The sequence below is a fragment of the Ciconia boyciana genome, chromosome 8 (genome assembly GCF_034638445.1).
Source record: "Ciconia boyciana chromosome 8, ASM3463844v1, whole genome shotgun sequence".
Classification (NCBI taxonomy): Eukaryota; Metazoa; Chordata; class Aves; order Ciconiiformes; family Ciconiidae; genus Ciconia; species Ciconia boyciana.
This window is the reverse complement of record NC_132941.1, coordinates 12,215,232-12,236,968: the sequence shown is the minus strand read 5'-3', so window position 1 is coordinate 12,236,968 and position 21,737 is coordinate 12,215,232. Positions and strand designations below refer to the sequence as shown.

The 21,737-nt window shown below is 38.4% G+C and overlaps 1 protein-coding gene across 4 annotated transcripts; it reads left to right on the top strand.

Moving 5' to 3' along the window:
* Nucleotides 1–1,043: 1,043 nt before the first annotated feature.
* DTWD1 (DTW domain containing 1) lies at nucleotides 1,044–19,954 on the top strand. 4 transcript variants are annotated; one of them, XM_072870022.1, is made up of 7 exons: nucleotides 1,095–1,208; nucleotides 1,678–1,987; nucleotides 3,778–4,059; nucleotides 5,148–5,291; nucleotides 6,581–6,857; nucleotides 11,905–12,149; nucleotides 16,868–19,954. In XM_072870022.1, the coding sequence occupies exons 3-6, from the start codon at nucleotides 3,784–3,786 to the stop codon at nucleotides 12,132–12,134; spliced, it is 927 nt and encodes a 308-aa protein (XP_072726123.1). In that variant the 5' UTR covers nucleotides 1,095–1,208; nucleotides 1,678–1,987; nucleotides 3,778–3,783; the 3' UTR covers nucleotides 12,135–12,149; nucleotides 16,868–19,954. The 4 variants fall into 4 exon arrangements, with proteins under 4 accessions (XP_072726124.1, XP_072726121.1, XP_072726123.1 ...); XM_072870023.1 differs by lacking the exon at nucleotides 1,678–1,987 and having other exon boundaries at nucleotides 1,044–1,167; XM_072870020.1 differs by lacking the exon at nucleotides 1,678–1,987 and having other exon boundaries at nucleotides 1,077–1,208.
* The last annotated feature ends 1,783 nt before the right edge of the window (nucleotides 19,955–21,737 follow it).

Sequence of the window (21,737 nt, the reverse complement as noted above, 5' to 3'; positions counted from 1 at the left end):
GTAACAACAGAATGCTGGTAGAAATCTTCTGCCACTGAATGTAATACCACTGAAGTCAGTGAGGTTTTTGGGGTGTAACTGAGATCAAAGTTTGGCATAAAATCTGCCTACAATGTCAACTTTTTCCCCTAAGGCTATTACAACTAATATATCACAGACTTTATTTCATTGAGTCGACAGAAATATTCTCTATACCAAAATTACTGTTTTAGTCACTTCGACCTAAAAATGCAGTTACTGAACACTGAATATTGGGTAAATGCTACTGTAGAGCAGCATCCTCGACCAGGCCAAGGAATTCCACAGAAAAGATCCCATGTCCTATTTAGCGAGAGATGCAAAACAAGAAAGGAATGCGGCAATGCAATTCTTCCAGCCCTTGGTGTCAACCGTTAAGTATGCTACCAGGTGGGAAAAAAACTACCTAGTAAGTATACTACTAGGTGGGGGAAAAAAAGTACGGGTAAAAAAATGTAAGTGATCTAGCTTTCCTGGAGTTAACAAGTGAGTGAAACAAAACCTTCAGCCTCCCATCGCAACGGTTTCAGGTACTTCTACCCATCGGACAGACCCCGCGGGGCGCTACCACCTCCCACGGAGAAAACGCCTCAAGGGGAGTAAAGCGTAGGGGACATTTCACGCGGGCTGGGAAAACCTGGGACGGAAACCAGCTGGGAAGGGCGGCTTTCTCCCCTGCAGGTCACGGGATGTGGTTTCTGCTCAGGTTTTTGTGACACAAAACGTGGAAAAGATGGTTTGGGGCGGGAGGCCGTCAAATAAGCACAAAATGCCATGTTAGAGACCACCCGTTAGGAGCCACTCTCTGCCTCGGGCTGCTCCCAGCCGTCCTCCTCTACCGAGGGGTAACGCGGAGCCGCAGCCAGCCAGCTGCCCGCGGGGGTGTGCGGAGAGGAGGACACCGCGCCGCGGAGAAGGGCCCTCAGGCCCCCCCGTCAGTCAGTCAGTCAGTCAGTCAGTCAGTCTGTCGCATGGGGCTGTCACGCGGCCCTTCAGCGTCACTAAGGGCCCCTAGCAACCGTTCCCCGCCGAAAAGCACCCTCCCGGGCACACTCTTCCGGCCCCCTCCTCTCCGCGGCGGCCGAGCCCGATACTTTCGTTCCGGGGCCTGTGAGGGCCGCAGAAGAGCCGGGCGGCCGGCCCTCTGCGGTGAGCGCCGGCCCGCGAAGGGGCTGGAGCCGAGGGAGCGGGTGAGGAGCGGAGCGGAGCGGTGCGGTGCGATGCGGTGCGATGCGATGCGGAGCTCCCCGCCCCACCGCGAGGGCGTCGAGGCCACGGGGGTGGGAGGAAGGAGAGAGGAGCGCGCACGGCGCGGAGGCAGCGCAACTCTGGCAGCCCCGCGGCCCGTGAAGGGCAGGCGGCCGCGACGGGGGTGGCGGGGCCCCGGGGCCGTGCGTGGGGCGGCGTGGCAGCTCTCTCCGCGGCGGGGGGCGGCCCCAGACTGTCGCCGTGGCCGCCGGCTAGGCCGGGCCGCGGTAGGAGGCGGCTTTCCGCCTTCAGAGGCCCTGGTGTCCCTGCCGTGACAGGGGATAGGGGCCATTCAGTCATGCCTAGACGGGAGAACTGCTTTCTTACTTTCCGTGAGACATCACAGCAGCAAAGGTCTGTGCCCTTCAGAGTTCCGTTGCGTTCCCTACAGCCTGCTTTATGCTGCCCTAGGCGCTTCCTGCCACAGCACGTCCCAGTCCTGCAGATTGCCGTCCCGCGCACTCCCCTTCGCTCGAGGTTGAGGGTATCTGCTGCCTCCTCAGCAGCCGTTTCCCCTGCGAGCCCAGACCGAACCATGTTGCCTCCACATGGCGCAGCAGGCGTTAGCGAGCAGAGATGAGTGAGGACACGGCGGTAACCGACATGAGCGTGCTTTCTGGCACTTCATGAACTTTACACAAAACCCCTGACTGAGATTTTGCAGTTGGAATGTGGAGGGTACCCTCCAGCAGCAGTGATTTACCTGGGTTTTGGAGATTAGGTATAGATAGAATTGTTATTTACAGTCTTAAAATTTTCTGTCTGAATTGAGATTTGGATTTTACAAGTTGTGTAAACTCTATTGCTGTCTGTTTTTTTGAAAAGTATACTGCTCTAACTTTGTGAACAGCTATTATTTTGAGGCCACAGCGGTTTTCCTGTGCCGTTAGAGTGGCATATCTCCTGTCAGTATCAATAACGAAAGTGCTTCAGGGTGTCGTAGTTGAACACCACAGTGCCATGAGACATTATACTGAAAAGAATCAGTTTGCAGGCTGGGAATGCATGTCAAATTACAGGGCCTGTCGCCCTCTTTGCTTCTTGAGGAAACTTGATAATAGTAGGGTTAGTCTGAGATGTAGGGTATATTTGCTTTATCTCAGAGCTATTTAAAAGCAAATTGCACTATAAAATTTCTATGCATATTAGATTTTGTGTTTGGTTGAATGGACGTCCCTGACCTTTCAAAAGTTAGAGCTTGTCAGCGGGGGAGGGGAAGGAATCATAGCATGCATGAGTATTTAATTTTACCAGAAAATAATAACTACTTTTTATGGAATTAATTTTACATTTTTATTGGAAAGTTAGCAGAGTGTTTTGGTTTGTTATTTTTCAATTAAATTACACTTGCTTTTATTTAAACACTTCATTTTGGATCACATGTCAGGAATTATTGTTTGTTTGTTTTTGCTAAACATGACTGTTTTGTTACATCATTTCACAAGTGTGATCCCTGACACGAAAAAGTAAACCTAAATTGGCTAAAAGTAAATACTGAGAATGACTTTTTTCCTTTGAAGTGATGCAGCACAGAGTGCAAAAGGCAGTTTGTAACTACTGCAGGCCATGCAGGCTCCTGACTGTGAGCTGATTTGAAGACCAGAGAGGACCCTAAGTGATCTAGTCAGAAGGGTTTCACTAAAACTGTGACTATGAACCTCTGCACACAGCAATACTAATTCTGTCTGGGTCAGATATGGGCATACAGTCATGTTTCTGATATGTTACTCAGAGTACACAGTAAAAACTTTATGCCAGCTGCAGAGGGTGACACAACATCTGTCCTGAAGAAAGCCTGAAAAAAATCCATCAACGTTATTAAATAAATACAAACTTGCAGAATGAGTCTAGACTGAGTCAGCACTTACTATCTGGTATATGGAACACCAAAGCCACGTTTTAGCTCTTGAGACTAATTTTTCAGCCTCAAGCCTTGCTCCTGGAAGGTTTCTTTTATCTCACAAAGTTCTGTCAACAGGGATTTCATTCAGGTAGTTTGGTTTGCCCACAAACAGTAAATTTCAGGATAGAGATCTAAGTTTGTACAATTAACTATTCCCTTATAGATTTCTGTCATGTAGATGTTTAATTAATTGTCAGTAGTCATGCTGAAGACTAATAGGACTGCTCATCCAGGTAGATAGTGTCTACCAGTGTTTTCACAACCTTTTAGACACTGACTCTACCAATAGAAAAAAAATGTAATTCTGCATGAGTTAAGTGAGTGGGATAACTTATCTTAGTAAACTGATGAATGTGCATATATGTGCATTAGGGATACAGATCTCAAGTTCTTTCTAGCTGTTTATCTCATGCTCTTCTGAAATCCGTTTGGAGTTCTTGGTGCTCTAACAACTGAATCAGATGATTTTATTATTCTTTCTGTTACAGGAAATACGTTCTTTGATGAGTATTTTTTGCTAAATAGGATCATACAGGATAATTTCCAATAAATTAGTTAATAGTATATTGAATTTTTATTTAACGGCTATAACATATTGTTTGTTTCAGCTAACCATGTCTTTAAATTCATCTACACTTTTAAATGAAGAAAACTCTCAAGGACCAAAAAGAAATACTGAATGTTTGGAAAGTCTAGAATTGCAGACTCCACCATCGTTTCAAGATAACCCACTTCAACGATTACAGTTAGCATCACAGGAAGTACTTGAAAAGGCAAAAAAGAGTGGGAGATCAAAATGCCCCCGATGCAGTAGTTCAAGGATGTTTTACTGTTATACATGCTTTGTTCCTGTTGAAACTGTCCCTACCAAAGAAATTCCGACTGTGAAGGTTAATATTTCTTATGGATTTTTAATAATATTCTTGTGCCTTTTAGTTACTGGGGACAACGAACAGACAGTCTGTCTGTGACCAGTTCTTTTCTGATTCATTCTTTATGGACATTCATCTTTAACACAGTTACAAGTATCAATAAACTACAGTTAGATAAATTTATTGATTTTGTTTGTACATTAACATGTACAAACACTGACAATGTTCCAGTCCTCACATAAACATTTATGTACCTACTAGATGAGAAGATAAGCTGAAGTCACTCAGCTTCTTATGCAAATAACTATGTTTTCACTTAGTTCTTACAAGTTTCTCTACAGTGCTCTTACCTTCATTCTTCAGTTTCTAAGAACTCTGGCCGGAACAGAGTGTATTGTGAACAAAAAATATGATTTGTCCATAACCAAGAGTGAATTTTACATAAAATGTGAGCTAAAAGGCATTCCTAAATGCCATGGTTGTATAATTCAGATAACCACTCTTAAAATATAAATAAAGAATAAAAAGTGTAATGTCTTTCAGCTAAAATACATGGAGAAACCATCAAAGAGGACTGAGAGGCATTTTGCAAGATCACCTAGGAACTAAAATGCATTTTGAAGACACTGTACTTTGAAAGCATCGTGAAAATACTTTAGAAGTACTTCGGAAATTTGACCTAGTGGATTTAGGTTTATTTTCATTGAAATGGTCATTTTTGCAATAGGGTGAATACCCAATACAGGTAACTGTTTATATTTAGGACCGTTATATTGCTCCAATTAAGACCACACCTTATTTACCATATTGATACTATTTCTAGAGGTTTTACCACACTACTACTGCAGCATTCCAAATTGCATTCATTGCATACTTAGGTATTTACATGAACTGAGAGAAAGTAACAGGTGCTTCTTGTCACTTGTCTCTAGTCTAGTTCTAAACCTTTTAAAACAAAAACATTGTCAAAAATTGTCAGATATGTCTTCATTACATGCCCATAAGGATTTCTCCTGGATTTTGCATAAATTTTTGTACAAATTTTTGTACTTGTATATATGATCATAAATATTGCTTATTTCTTTTTTTTTTCTTTCTTACTGTAGTTACCTTTGAAGATTGACATTATTAAACACCCAAATGAAACAGATGGCAAAAGCACTGCTGTGCATGCTAAGCTTCTGGCACCTGATGATGTTACAATTTATAAATATCCTTGCATTCCAGAATACGAAGAAAAAAGACATGAAGTAAGAAATTCTATATAGATAGCAGGGCTTTGTGCTGGGGAGATGCAGAGGCATCTTCTATACTTCCTCCTGCAGTGATACTGCACTCTGCTGGGAGGCAGCGGCAAGAAAGCACTGTTCTATTAATCCATTCCACTCCATCTTGAGCTCTCTCAAAGCTTGGGCCTACATATGTACAGTGGTTATGGACTGTCCTCCAAAGCTTGGAAAAACTGTAGCACTATCTAACCACCTTGAATTTCCTATGTTCACCACCACAGATAATGGATAATTTGATTCATTGTGTACTATAAGTACTTTGCCCAAAGATATGAAAGTATTCAACTTACAGCAAGTTAAATAGCAGTTAAGTGTTGTGCTCATCATATTCAGCAGCTACAGTGTTTAAATGTCCTTAAAATTTTTAACATTCACTATTACAGAGAAAACCTACTGAAATGCAATTATTGTCTATCACAGTCAGCACAGAGCCTGAAAAAAAGTGAGCTATGAACTTCGATGTATATGCTCATTTAAATGGTGTGATTAATCTGAAATTTAATACTTACACATTTGATGTCATAATTAACACTTTCATTATTGTTTGACTACATGAAGAATGGGATAATATACATATCTCATAGAGATGTTATTTTCTTCAAGGAACGAGCCATCAAGGAAAGCATAGGTGGCAAAGGGGCAGGAAGCTGAAAAAAAGGCAGAAAGAGCAATGGGGAAGGCAAGCAAAAGTGGGAAGAGATTGCAGTGACTTTGTATTGTTCAGGCTTTCCAAGTCACAGATTCTGAATGCTGCAATAAGCTACTGGAAAAATACTAAGTAAGGCCATCACTGGTCTTCTTCATGTAAGATATTTGTGGAACCTGCAATAGACACAAGGGCAGAAGAAATTATTTCTTCTGATCTAAAATTTGTGAATGAAATTAGAAACTATTCTTTGTGGCCTTCCTGCCCCATATACTGCAATGGCAAGTGAAATTTGGACTTCCTCAGGGCTGACACCATTGTCTTGGCTGAAAAAATCTTTTTTTTACAGAAGTATTAGAGTTGGTAGTAGAGGCATGGAGGTGACATTTAATTAAAGATCTCTAATAAGTATCTTTATTCATTATTTTAACATAGTCTTTTATCCTTTTAGACAATAGAATAATTTTTAAGAGATACTCTTTCATCGTCCCCTCACTTAAATGTTTGTGGGTGGGGGTAGAAAATTTATGTTCTTTAATGAAACAATTCCTGGTGTTTTATTAGATTTTGTTGATACTCAGATTTCTTTCTTTTCTTCATTTAGATAGCACTTATATTTCCTGGTCCCAATTCAGTTTCAGTAAAAGATATTGCTTTCCATCTCCAAAAATACACTAAGAAAGGTGTTTATGATAATGACGACGACTATTCCAGAGAGCCATTTCTTAAGCAAGCAAAAATAGAACCTAAAGAAGAAGAAAAAAATCTAAATGAATGCATCTCAAGCAACAGGAGTGAAGGCACTAGACTGAAGAAAATAATATTTATTGACAGTACCTGGAATCAAACTAACAAAATAATAACTGATGAACGACTTCAAGGTAAAAAAAAAGTTGATATTGAGATGTTATTGCTACAGAAATGATTAAGGGAAATATATGTCTGTATAACAGACCTGAGCATGATATAAGTGTATACCTAACCCTATATCTGAGTATACATGAAAGATTCAACAGCCTATTTCAGTGCTGTAGAAGACTTCCTGAGCCAAAGACGCCATTGCTTTTCATGTCATATAATTTGTTTTGCAAAATTATAAGACTAGTATTAAGAAAGCATTTACATTTCTTTCTCCCACGTCTCTGTTGGAACAAATTTCCTCAATCTCATGGAATGGAAGCTGTCATGTTATACAACAGAAGACCAGTAGCTTGAATGACCTCTGAAGGAAGCCAGAAAGATTTCCTTTGCAGGTGGCTATCTGCCTTTTCAGGAGACCCAGGGGAGAATTTTTGTACACACTAGTGGCAGATAGGCCACTAGAAGGTGGAAGAGGGATGTAGGAGATACAGTGCAAGTATGTCATGGCTTGGTTTCTTTTTCTAGTAAAGTTCTTTGTTTCATGGTTATTTCAATGACCTGACTACTTTCCAGACAAAAGGGGAGTGCCCTGCTTGCCCTCCACACTCTCCCATCTCTGAAAGCCAAAACTTGTAATTCTGCAAAAGTTTTTTGTCTTAGGTTCATTACAAGAAATTTACAGTTAAGTATTCTAAATAAAACCACAAAAGATAAAAAAATTTAGCAATAGCATTCCATTTTCTTTGAGATAAATAGGAGTTTGAAAATACTTTCATTAGTGAAAAAAGGTGCACTTAGCTGGGAGGCAGGCTATGAGGTGTAATATATATATAACTGCTTACTAGTGCCTGCTTTGCACTGTACCCTACAAGGAATTTCACAGACTTCTTACATGCAAGATTAATGTTGCCTTGCTGTATAGTCAGTTTGTTAAAGAATTCCACAGGTTAGTATAATGTATTGGCTAATTAAAATCCTGTTACTAAGTATTTGGTTTAACACAAAACATACTCTATCAAATAAATTGAAGTATTACTGTAAAGATTGAAGTAATTGCATGTTGCAAGTTACTGTAAAGCATTTTGAACTTATTTTAAAAGGATAAATTTAACAAAAGTAACAGGCAGCCAGGGGAACTGAAGATTTCTGTGGAAGCTTACTCAATATATCAGTCAAAAATTCGCAATTGTTGTTACTTTGAAGCTCTTAAAGAATGGTTTCCAGTTACTCCATGTGAATGCTGATCTGGTGGACTCTTCCCTCCTTTCTAGAACTGCATCTCTGTTCCAGCTGTATTCCAGTCCTCTGTTTCCCTGAGCACCTTTCAGGGTTGCTGTAAGGTGTGACTAGTGTCATGCAAGTCAGTCTCTCTTATCCACACCCAGGGGATAATTTTACCCTCCATACAGCAGGTATAACAGTGTGCACAAGCTGTACATTCATTGCTTTCCTTAGTGCCTGTCATAAAGGACATAAGTTGCATTAATACTCCTTTTAGAGATTGCAGTTTTGCCTTCCAAGATGAATGGGGCAGAGTTTCTCTAAGCATAAACTGATGACATTTTTATATTGTACACTTTCCTGGTTTTGGCTGGGATAGAGTTAATTTTCTTCCTACTAGCTGGTATAGTGCTGTGTTTTGGATTTAGGATGAGAATAATGTTGGTAACACACAGATGTTTTAGTTGTTGCTGAGCAGTACTTACACTAAGTCAAAGACTTTTCAGCTTCTCATACTGCCCTGCCAGTGAGAAGGCTGGAGGTGCACAAGAAGCTGAGAGGGGTTTGCTCCAAAAACCAGATTGCTTTGGTATTTTTTCCTGTAAGTTTGATCCACTTTGTATTAGTCAAATATCTTATTTTATTAGCTTATACATGCTCTTGTACGAGGCTGAATCATACATCTGCTTTAGTAGTTTGATGTAGTTTGTTTTTTTTTTTAAGTTTCTGTGCTTGCTTTCATTTCCGCAAGAAAATGGTAGCCTTTGCCTACGCACAGCTAGGATATTGAGAGCAGTAAGTTGATGTTCTCTGAGCCAAACTTCCCTCATCCTCTTTTTCTGACAAATCTCTTGTCCTCTTCTCACATTTTCATCTTTCTTCTTCCCTCAAAATCACACGCAGGGGTGTGATGCAAAGAAAAAGTGGGAGTTCTGTCATGAGTTTCCACATTCTTTCTAAAAGATATGCTGACATGAGGCAAGGTGAATCCAAGGTATGTAAACCCCTTCTTCCTCAGCCTAAATCCTTAAGCTACTCATAAACCTTGGGATCTAAAAGATTAGGAAGGGAGCAGAATTTCTGCCTGAAATAGTTTCAAGCTGTTACCTCTTTAGGAAATTAACATTATAATTAAAATAACAATAGGCACATTAGTAAGAGCTTAGAGTCTTACTAGCTGCCACAGGTACAAACCATAATTAGTCATTACTTAAAATTTTCAGCACTGGTATTTCTTGAACTAGTCAATCTCCCAGTTCACTATACAAACTATAGGGATGAAGAGGTGATGGAAGGCTCAGAGTAAGCAACAGGCTTCACCACGTGTGTAAACTTTACCCCTTACATACATCTTGTAGATAAGAGCTTAGAATCTCTCTTAGATGTAACATCAGTGACCAAACATGATTAATGTTTGGTCATGAAGATGATCAGAGGGCTGGAGCACCTCTCCTATGAAGACAGGCTGAGAGACTTGGGGTTGTTCACCCTGGAGAAGAGAAGGCTTCAGGGAGACCTTATAGCAGCCTTCCACTACCTGAAGGGGCCTACAAGAAAGCTGGAGAGGGACTTTTTACAAGGGCCTGTAGCAATAGGACAAGGGGTAATGGCTTTACACTGAAAGAGGGTAGATTTAGATTAGATGTAAAGAAGAAATTCTTCAGTATGAGGGTGGTGAGGCACTGGAACAGGTTGTCCAGAGAAGTTGTGGATGCCCCAGTCCCTGGAAGTGTTCAAGGTGAGGTTGGATGGGGCTTTGAGCAACCTGCTATAGCGGAAGGTGTCCCTGCCCACGGCAGTGGTGTTCGAACTAGATGATCTTTAAGGTCCCTTCCAACCCAAACCATTCTATGATTCTATTAATATAGGTTCCTACAGGTTTGAGCATTTGATTATTATAGTGTAGGGAGCACAGGGACTATCCTGTGATAATAGGATGTAGCATATCAGGAAAAAATGGAGGCCTAAGGAAAGGTGGGAGATCTCTCTGAAAGGTATTGTCTGCCATAAGACACAGGAGAGTAACTTTTGTAAGGGAAATTTGGTTACATTACTTAAGTAGATTTAAGGGTAGCTGCATTTCCATTTCGCTCAGCCTCAGATTCATAGAAATGTTTATTTCTAATGAGCTCAAAGTATGCGAATGCTAAAAAAGCAAAACCAACATATTGATTTCCTTAGTATTGTAAGCTTTCATATGAACAATCAGTGTGTGTAATTAAACATTGCCTTTGGCTGTATAGATACAAATACGGTGCAGATGATAGAAACATGCTCAGTAAACTGTAACCCTTAACCCCCTCTAATTTTTTTGTTACAAAACTCCTAAAATTCTGTTTGAAATTAACTGATCCTGCATTTGTGGTAAGCTCAGTAGTGTCAGTGGTCTTGCCTTCAATGAACTTTTGTTTGTGTTCAAACCACAAATAGGTGGGAGTTTACATTGGAGGAATCGTTCCCTAAATTTAGTTCACTGCTGTTAAGGTGGAAACGTCGCTGAATTTGATGAAAGTTTTCACTTTGGTTAGGGCTGAGAATGCGAGTATTGAAACCTCTTGAGGGAAACAAGCTTAATGCAGTTTCCTGTTACTATTGTGAATATACATGTATAGGATTATTAGAGGTAATAATTAGACTACGTTATTTTGAATTTTTGGTTCCAAAATGCCAAAAATAACATTTAAATTCAGTGATGAAATCTCCTGTTGTTCATTTTTTTTTAACAATGCTGTAGGAGAGATTTCTTTTACTATGCAAGATATCATACATTACTAACTACAAAGCAAACAACTAAATCCATCTTGCAATTACAGTAGAAAGAATTAAACATAGTTTGAAGGTAAAAAGTATAGAATTACAAGTGCTGGGCTATAGGCCAGTTGGCGCTCCTGAATTTAGACCTTACGGAAACTTCTCTGTCTATAACTTCCAAGCAATTCTTAAACCATACTGTTATTTATACTATTACTTGTACTAAACCATTCCATGGAACGCACTTAGTATCTGATTTTAACATTTAGAAAGAGATAATTTTACAACCTTATCCTGGTATTGACAGGTGTATACGCTATTCTTTATAATCCAACTGTCCATCCTGTTTACAAAGGGATTACACATTAAGGTGTTTTTGAGTAGTTTGTGCATCTTAAGGAGCATAAAAATCAAGATACATGTTTAAAATTCATCTGAGTAGTAAAACAGTTACAGAGACTGTAGTAGATAAAAGATTTTCATATGCCATACAGAGACCAAATTTTTTTCTTTCATCTCAAGTGGGAATGCTTTAGTTTCTAATAAAATTAATGACCAGATTCTGTCATACTTACTCCTGAGTAATCTCAGTGAGATTTCAGTTACTTAACAAGCATAAATGAAAAGTGTCTGGCTCTTAGCAAATACTCCTCAGTTCAGCAAAACTAACAGTCTGAGGGATTCTGTTTTACACTCGAAAGGTATTAGCTCTGCAAAAGATGAAGTTTGCTTAATAATTTTATGAACATTGATGAGTCTTTGTAAGTGTGGGTTTCACTCTTCCCGTCTGAAGAGACCCTGCAGTTTACTGAGGGCTGTGAGGCTGTGTGAATGAAGGGATAACCTCTAAGTTTTAATTGCAAATAATGAGGATTGTAACCTAAAACTTACAGCGCTTTTTCATCCAATTTCAAAGTGGTCCACAAAGGAGAATAAAATTATTGCCTTCATTTTACAGATGAAAAATGGAGGTACAGGGAGATAAATTATTTTCATGCAGGCTAGGAGCAAAGTCAGAAAACAAAACTAAAGACTTGTTTGGCATCCCATCCACCAATCCACATTGTCTAATCTATCGGCTTTTTCTCTTGACAGGGTTGCTGCAAATTGAGTTGAAGACAAGGAAAACTTGCTTTTGGCGTCATCAGAAGGGAAAGCCAGATACATACCTTTCCACAATAGAAGCAATTTATTATTTCCTTGTGGACTATCATCAGGAGATTTTGAAAGAGAACTACAAAGGACAATATGATAATCTGCTTTTTTTCTTTTCATTTATGTACACATTGATTAAAAATGCCAAGTGTTGTGCAGGAAAAGAGTAAGATGTTTGTCTATAGGTAAGTAACACTACGTTTTATTTTGTTTCTTTTGTAATGATAAACTGCACAAATGTAACTATTTTTGTCTAACTGAACTCTGGAAATAGATTGTACTCTTAACAATGGCTACAGTGTTTGTCCAAAAGTAAGCTGCAGACCTCATGTCTTGCACACTTGAGGTTGTAGAACTACTCAGATGAGCAGTCTGATTAGAATTTCTTATTTGAAAACAGTTATGCTTTGCTAAATATTGCTGTGTTTGAACCTACAGACCTGACATGCTCATCACAGTGCAATTATTTCTTGAGGTGGGGCCCTCAAGAAATAAGGCCCCTCTTGCCGTAAGGAGTGATCTCTCTTAACTGTAAAAAGGAATTAGCATGCTAGCTTATTATTATTATTATTATTATTATTATTATTATTATTACTACTTTGTTTCAGGTGTTTTCTTTGTGTTTTACCCAGTAATACTGATTTCACTTTCATGACATCAAAAACTTACTGAAATTATTCTGATGGTATTTAATTCGGGGGGAGGGGGCGCCAATACAAAATGAAAGACCACATTAATTAAGTGAATAGGATATAAATTATGTACTTTCGAGACTAATTCTGGAAAATTGTCCTAGTAATAGAAAAGAGCGATCTCTTTAAACATCATTATACAGTGCATGATTTCTACAGTACCATTCACATAGTGTTACACTAAGATTATTCTCAACTTCCTGGATAATTTTAGACTTCTTCAAACAAATTAATTTAGTTAAGTGTTTTATTATTATTATTATTATTATTATTATTATTATTATTATTATTATGTAATATCATTATTCTTTTTGGGAACGCTAACTTAACAAATGTTACTATGGCATATCATAGACAGTAAAATTTTGTGGATGCCACATACTTGTATTCTAAGCAGCAGAAGGGGCTCATTGCACTGTAGGAGTTGTCTGAAAATGTAGATCTTTTTGCAGGACCTAAGACAAAGTTGTTTGCAGAGACAAGAAATAAGGAAGATGGTGGTTCCAACCATACCATTTCTGACAAGACTTCCTTAAATTAGGCAGACTATGAATCTGCTGTTTTTTCTTTTGCAGTAATAGTGCAAATTTGAACAGCATAAATAAGACTTTGTCTATGCTGATGAAATATTTGCTGGTATGTGTAGCACTGCTGACAGAGTCATCACATGTGAATGTAATTATACCAGTATCTTTGCCAAGCTATACCATACAGCTAATGCTGGCAGAGGTAATAGACCTAAGCTCTATCTTTACAAGCAGAGTTATACGAATATATTTTTATCATACTAGGACATTCTGCCAGAAAAATTAATGTTGGTAAAAATTATAGTCTTAAGGTAGAGAAAAATGTTTCATTAGAGGTATGATATAAGATGGATAAATATTTCTGAATACTGTCAGAAGTGTGTTACTTAAGAAAAAACAAAATCTTGTTGAAGTGACACAGACTGAAAAATTTAATAGGTTATTTTTTAAACAAAAATTCCAAAGTTTTTGTTGCATATTTTCCTCAGCAAATCTGGCTAAATTATCACCTGTAGCATACTCTCCATGAGGGCACCCTCACACCCTGGTGAACACAGAACGAGTGCCTTGAAAAATACTTCAAGAAAATATTTTTATGCTACACAGCAATCCATACAGGCTCAAACAACTGATTTGTACTATGTTTTTTAATGCTTCAAGATATTTAAATCAAAGTTAATATTGCTTAAAACACAAGACACAAATACACTCTCTCTGCAAGTCATACTTACCTGCAGATTTATATGCCTATCTGCACAAGTGAAAGTATATAAAAATGCATTTCAGTGAACAACCAAAACACATCTCCTCCATTTGCAAGAAGAAATGCAATTAAGTTACATGAGCGCACGTAAAGTGTGCATGAACTATAACAGCACCACGAGAAACACAGGCTTGAAGTCAGAATGAGAAAGATTGTTTTTAAATACACATATATAATGGCACAGCTGTTAAGTATATTGTGAGTTCATGTGCCAGGCAATGAGAAAAATCAGCAGTCATGTCTCAGTGCTATTGAAACAACACATTTCTTATTCATTTGGTTCTTATTGCTATTGAGAGGTTATTTTGGCTTTTTACAATGATTAATGCTATTTCCTTTGGTATGAATTTTGATAGTCTTTTGACATTTCCATCTGTTCTTGTATTTCTTAAACAAAGATTGCTGTAATTTTTTTTAAAAAATCACACAAGTATAATAGCTTGAGAAGGAAACTTTCACCCACTTTAAACAAACAAAAATAAAATGAACCCACTGACCTAATGTTTTACAAGAACCAGAGAGAAAAATCTGGGGGGAGCGGGGGGAGTGTTACTTCCAAGACACATTTCCCTGAAAACATGTTTTTTTATTTAAGAAGCAGAGGTCAGATAAAAGCTTATATAAGCTGTTCTTTGTTACTTTTGGAAAATAGTTTCATAAGGTTAAAAATGGTTTCCAAATTTAAGTTTTATGTACCTCACTTTATTTGAACAATGGGAATTAAGAATCTATTCCAAAAGTAAATTAATTTTAATTCTCAGGTGAAATCAATGTACAGAAAAGGTTTTAAATGTGGAACACTGTGTCCAGGAATTGGGTTCAGATTCTTTTTCTTCCAGTGCAACCTCAGTGTAATGCAAGAGCCATTTTTATACCAAGTGATGGAGGCACATCTAATATCCATAATTAATCATGGCCTGTTGATATTCCTGTGATAACCTTTTATGAGGCCAGGAAGGAGGTTATTGTCACTTCTGCTGCAAATCTGTTCTGTCTGAGCAGCAGATGCAGTTGCCCCTTCTCTCCCATCTCCTGCTCTCCCCTCTGTAAAAAGATTTAAATCCTCTATTTAATTTCAGTACTGGTATAAGAAGCCAAACCAACCAAGTCATCCACCTCACACTGAAACTGTCTCAATACCGCTGATACATTTTTCCAGCTTTGAGACTAAAGAATAGTTTTGTCCCACCAAATGAAAGCCATCAAGTGGTTAATCCTTTCAAGTGCAATTAGCAGCACTGACCTCCCTGTTCTTTAAAATGCGGGTCATGGGGAGGTAAAGGCCAGTTCTGGGCCTTTTCTTTCATATCAGAATACCCCTTCACTAACTATCTCTTCTGTTTCCAAAAACATCAGAGAGCAAGGAGGAAAACAGGCTTCTACTTCCATTAGCAGTTAACTTAAACAGCCATAAGTTAAAGGGGGAGGAAAAGGAAGAGCATCTCTATCTATCTCCTTTCACAACAGAAGACATCTGGCCTCCTGTGGGGAGGCCCCAGATAACAAAGAACCTGTCATTACAAACCTCCAAGATGTGTTCAGAGAACCATTTTACCTGCAGTCTGGCTCATTCATTTCCTGCCACTGAAGCCATCTGCTTTTGCTTATTGTGGGTATTTTTGTTCTTTGTTTGGCCAGGAGCGTGAAGTGGCTTCACTTTAGCATGCCTGTATGCTTGGTCAGAGGGAGGATTTAATCCTTTTCTCAAAATGAATAAGAGAGGGAGCTGCAAAAAACAATTCCTTTCCTGGAAGGTAGCACAAAAGTCATCCAAGCCTAGGTTGAATAAAGGGTCATGTCAGTGCATGGGGTAAAGATACATTGCAACTGAAAAGAGATGGCAACTTGGAATCTACAGCAGAACCTTCCAAAGCACTTGTAATTTCACCTGGTTTAAATCCTTTGCTACTGCTACTGCAATTTTTTTTCAGTTTGAGTCCATCTGGTTTTCCACATAGGCTTCTTCAGCCCCAATGCAGAGCAATGTAGTGATCTGTTCTTGGTTGTCTTGGTTGTTCTTGTTCGCTGAGTTTCAGTATTTTGCCTGAATGCTTTAAAAATCAGTCTATCTTCATAAATTATGGTCTTAGCATACTTATATAAAATGTAATGTGATGTGAAAATCCATTCCACCTATCGCTATCTTTGAAAATACCAAAATAAGGAGGGGGGAAAACTTCCTATTAGTTTCCCATAATTTACTATAATGCAGTTACAACATTCCCAGGTACCACTGACTTGTGTTGCAAAGTATTCCAAAAAGCTGCGCATCAGCTGAATTCATCAATTCAACCTGTTTTGCAACACAAAACTTAACGGTGACTGCAGCAATGTTAAAACAGGAGAGCTTTCCCACTAAGATGAAAAGATCATGTGGCAGTAAGATGCATATCTGGTATCTATTGATACCAGAATATGAGGTCACCCATTGAGGTACTGAACAACTCAAAATAATTCCTGAACTGTTATCCTTTGTCTTGAGAAACATTATTTTAATAAAATTCCAATGTTGTCATTAGTAAGAATGTTGATTTTGACTGGTGACACTTAGTAATACCGATATTCAAAGTAAGTGGTTATATGAAAAATTTACAACATTCTCTTCACTTGTTGGGAAAGATAACACATTGCTGCCATTTTATGGATTCTGAAGAGAAATCAGATGCTGTAGAATTTGGAAGTAGTGTACCACATTAAACTTTAAAAACACTCATAGTGGTGTGGTTTCTTTACCACTACCTGCCAGAAAAAAAATTCAAATAGTTCTTGAGTCCCACAGCAAGAGGTGGGAACTACTTCTCTAATGCAAAACAGACACTGTATTTTCACCTCACTGAAAATGGAAATTTTTGTCTAACTTTAGCAATACTGGTGCTGTTGTCACATTCAAATCAACTATGATTTTACTGCTGACTTTTCAGACCACTGGTGTTGCAATAGGATGTTTAGAAACATACCACAGAAGAGTGAACAGAAGAGAATGCTCCACACCAGTATACCCAAGATTGAGTCCTGCTTGACCTATGATCCTGTGCACTTCACTTCCCTTACCTGTAAAGTTAATTTCTGCCTCTGGATAACATGGCACCCACAAGCCAGTTGAACTCAGCATGAAATCTAAGGGCTGAGTATTATTACTTCAAAGGTTCTGATGGTAAAATTTCTGCTTTTCCAATGACAGGGATAGAAGAGCTATACAGAAGTATGTGTACATGTGTAATATGAATAAATGTATACCTCCCTCCTACCGATAAATGCATTAGGACACAAGCCAGAGATTTGCTCCTATGCTGTTTCTGTCTTAGGGAACATAAAGAAAATCAAAGTGTGGTATAAGAGTTTACAAAATTAAAGAATAAACTGTTATACGTACAGAGCAAATGTATACTTTAGATACAGACATATAGCTGAGCCTGTTAATGTACACAGATGAGTAGTTTGACAAGAAATTAATTTGTTAAGTTTGAATGCACTATCCAGCACAAGTGCTGTATTATCCCTCCAAACAATAGACTGGAAAAACAAATAATATTTCATACCTTTTCACTATTCTGAATATCACTGCTAATGAGTCTAGTGTAGTTCCCTACTCTTGTCTCATAAAGTATCATATTTTCTTTGCATCTCCAAGCAGGACTGAAGTATTAGATTTGTAAAAAAAAAAAAAAAGGTTAAGCACATCCATCCAGGCTTAACAGGGCATGCCAAGAGAGGCCAAAGGGATAAACAGATTATTCCAAAACAATTAAAAGAGTAAAACTGCAAAGAAAAATTCAGAGAGTGTCGAACTACACAGAAATTCTGACTCACCTGCACAGAGGAGATGCCATGGATCATGCTCTGCCATTTGTTTAGCAGAGAAGAGGAGAAAGGAGCAAGAGCACACCCACCTTAGTACTAAGGAAAACGCATTTGCCTCAAGTAATGGCGTGCATGAACACCTACAGTGAACATGCACATATATGACCCTTGATGGAAAATTCATATTATATATAGTGCAACGTGGTGTTTTCTGTTCTGTCTTTTGATTACTTAGTGGAGAATAAAATAATCGAACCACAGTTAGTGTTTCTCTGATGTTTTGGGTTTTTATTAATAATATGCAATTAGTTTATAGATTCCTCAGTTTATGCTAGTATTTACTCTATTTCAATGTAATTTTATTACAAACAACAGCATGTAAACCTATTAATGTAACTGTAAATTTTATAATATACCTTCTGTCCTACCAAACTGAGATGAGACCTGGCCTTTACTCTGTGAGAATACATTTTTGTGCATATGATCTGGAATAACATGTAACTGTAATAAACAAGTTGTGTGTGAGGTAAATAACATGCACTCTTCATTTTTTTTGACATTTTATGTCTCAGTATCATCTTCAACAGACTTGCTATCAACAATGATTGGATATAATCTCTAGTCATATTAATGTCTATATGTGTTAATGTCTACAGGTCCTGGTCTTAAACATACTTTAGGACTCTTGAGGCTTTCAGCATAATGAGTTAGGCTGGTTTCTATATGGAAAACCTAACCTCTGCTTAATTAAAAATTATAAAAAACATTCCTAGGAGGCACTCCATTTTGAAGTGTCTCATATAATCAGTGAGTCTTTTTTTGAAACCATACTTGAATGCCACCCTCACAGCCTAAAGGTCTGCTTTAGTACAATTTCTGAAACTATTTGCTTTGGAGACAGATGCTAATGAATTGAACAGAATCAGACTCTTTGTAGGTCTAAAAAAAGTATCGTTCGTGTCTTTTCTACAGGAGAACAATACTTCGGGTTCCAGCAAAAAAGTTTGCTCAAGCTGAAACTACAGACTTAATTTCAAATGTTGCTGCTAATGCTAAATAAAAATTCTGTATTCCAGGAACATCATAAATGTTTTATTTCTTTCAAAAATTATTTTTGGGGCTTCAGTTTCATGACTACATTGTTTGCCAAATGCAGCATGAATTCTAGCTGACCTGAACCTGCATTTTCTAATCATTAGTCTATGCAACTGAAACATTCTGTCTAGCATTCTCTGTTCACAGGCTTCCTTTGGGTCAAATCAATGCTGCAGAGTCAATTTTTTTCGTATTTATAGCAGACAAGGAAGCAACTTGATACAGCTTCAATTTTCAGAAACATCATGTAAAGCACCTCAGTCTACTTGAAGCAGTTGGATCGCGCTACTTCCTCTTTTAACTGCACACATGTCTAAGTGTGTTTTGAATATTGGCTTCTATCTGCATACCTATGTCAGTTAAGAGTACAAAAATGCTTGCATTCTTTTCTATCATAACTGTGTTGGCAAAAAATATAACATAAAAACCTTTACATTGCCAAAAGCTTCCTCTTTTCCTTAAATATGGCTTACTTTATCTGAGGAACTGGTTTAAAAATCAATGCCTGAAGCAGCTGCCAGGGAATTTGCCAACAAAACTATATTGCCAAACTCTTATATGCAGAATAATCTCTAACATAGGCACAGCCTAACTGATTTTGCTAATTTTAAAAGGAGAATCCATTCAAAATATGTAATGGGGTAAGAAACAAGAAATCTTCAATCTTTTGAAGTCCATGAAAACTAACACAGTAGATTCAAGCAAGCAAGGTAACGTGCAGTACTGTAGCTGTTCCAACATATGGACGGCCCTATGGAAATGGCCAGGATCTCTTTTTCTAGGCCCCTGCAAAGTTCTGCCTTGTCTGTATAGGTAGTGGCCATTTTCAGTTAAACATGTGCTTATGTATATTCATCTTGTGAGGCGTCAATTTAGAAAAGACATTTCTTGTTTATCTCTATGTTGGCACTTTTCTTGTGAGAAATTAATATACCATAACTAACACTGTACTGAACTCTCTCATTGGTTTTTAGTACCTTTTTTTTGCTTTCCAGAGTTCCAGTGTTGGCATACCAGTGATAATAGAATTGGGATCTTCCTGTGCTGCTGAGTTTACTGTGTCATTTGCACCAATGACCAGAGCCAAGTCTGTATCTGAGACAAAAAGGAAATATATTACAAAATGTGTTATTATGAAAGGAAAAGCCACTGCTTCAAGTTATCAAGACAACAGCAAAGCACATTAATCAAGTATACAATAAATGATGACAGTTTGTTGTTTCATCTGAATGAAAAAATTAAGTCCATCTGTTGGTGTTCAAACCTAGAATCGAATCTTGGCAGTTACATGTGCTAATGAAAACTGTTAAAAAATGTTGTGCATTCTCTGTGTAAGATATCATGAAAATAAATACTCTTAAGATTTAAGAGGCAGTCTTATGCAAGGCCCTTATGAGGTTGCTAAATAGAGCGCATATGTGGAATCTGAAGATGACGTCCATTATGTTATACTGTGGAGTTTATTTCAACACTACTCACTTACAGTCCAAATCTACAATCTCTTTTCTGTTCAGTTCCTCAGTTCCATGGCTCTGCGTGCAGGAAGCACTCCATTTACACACAATCCGTTGTAGGTCAGGAATTAACATTTTAGTAGTTCAGGAGATTCCACGGCTTGGGTTAAGATGGTAGAACACAGCTCTAAAAATTGCTAATAATTCCTAAAACGTCTAGCCACAGTGCTCATGAATGGTGTATTTCTAGAGTAACTGTACTGGTAAAGAAATGGGGCATAGCTTAGAGCTGTAGCACCAGCAGTATCAACTAGATCACCCTTATCCTCATGCTTATTGAATCCTTCAAGGAACTCTTAATGGGTTTGTGAAATGTGACATCTGCAAAAGCAGCAGTGATTCCTCTGCCAAAGTTACTTACCCATGTGCCTACCAATTCCTTTTTTTTTTTTTTTAAAGTTATTCACAGTTTGCCCAGTAAAGTCATGCTTAATGGTCTGTACATCTGTTCAGTCTCCTAGAATCCCTATTAAAATCAGCATCATGTTCCAGCTTCCATTCCTCTTAACCTTTTTAACCACAGGCCTGGCTATGACTCCCAGGAGCCTGGCAACCAGAGAAGGCAAGGATGTTCTGGCTGCACCATTCTTATACCTTCTGCAACAGCCCTCCAAGTGACTGAGATGCAAGAGCCAAAGGAATTTAGTGTACTGTTACATGGAGAACTGCCTCCAGGTGTAAGACAACCATAGGCCTACTTTGAGCAAAGAGAGGAATAAAAGCAGTCTAATACAGAAATGTCTGTTTTCCCTGCTGTTTCTAAGTTCCTGCAGTTTCTAAGGTCATGCATGCAAATATAATGTCGACAAACTTACAACATCAGATACAACAATGCAAGCAGATTAGCCTCACTTACAGCAATGAAGCTACACCTATTTCAGATGTTTATGACAAGTAGATACATCATCTTGCCTTTCCAGACTGAATTTCTAGGATGGACAGTGAGACAGAAACATTTTAAGATTGTCAGCTGAAAAGATTTGACATGGAATCTTCTCAGAGGCAGTAAATTCAATATTCCATGGTACTAAATTTAGCTTGTAAACCTTCCTTTATGAGCTATCGCCTGCATATTTGCTTGGAACAAAATCATATATTTTGACTCCCATCAATTAAGCTGGGTCCAGTGATGCAAAGCAGCTCTAAAACAGATAAAGCAGTGAAGAATTCTTATGTGAAGGAAATACGGCCAGTGCAAGGTGATACAAAGATCTGAAAAGGTGCTGTTGAAATTACCAGATCCCCACCTGTCATTAGTGGCCTACGTAGTCTCTGGTTTAATAGTTGGCAGCCTCAGAAGGAGGGGGAAGGCCCAGAGGCAGTATAGAGCCATTTTTGCCTTTCTTCCTGATGCTACAGATCATATGCATCTCCAGAGATA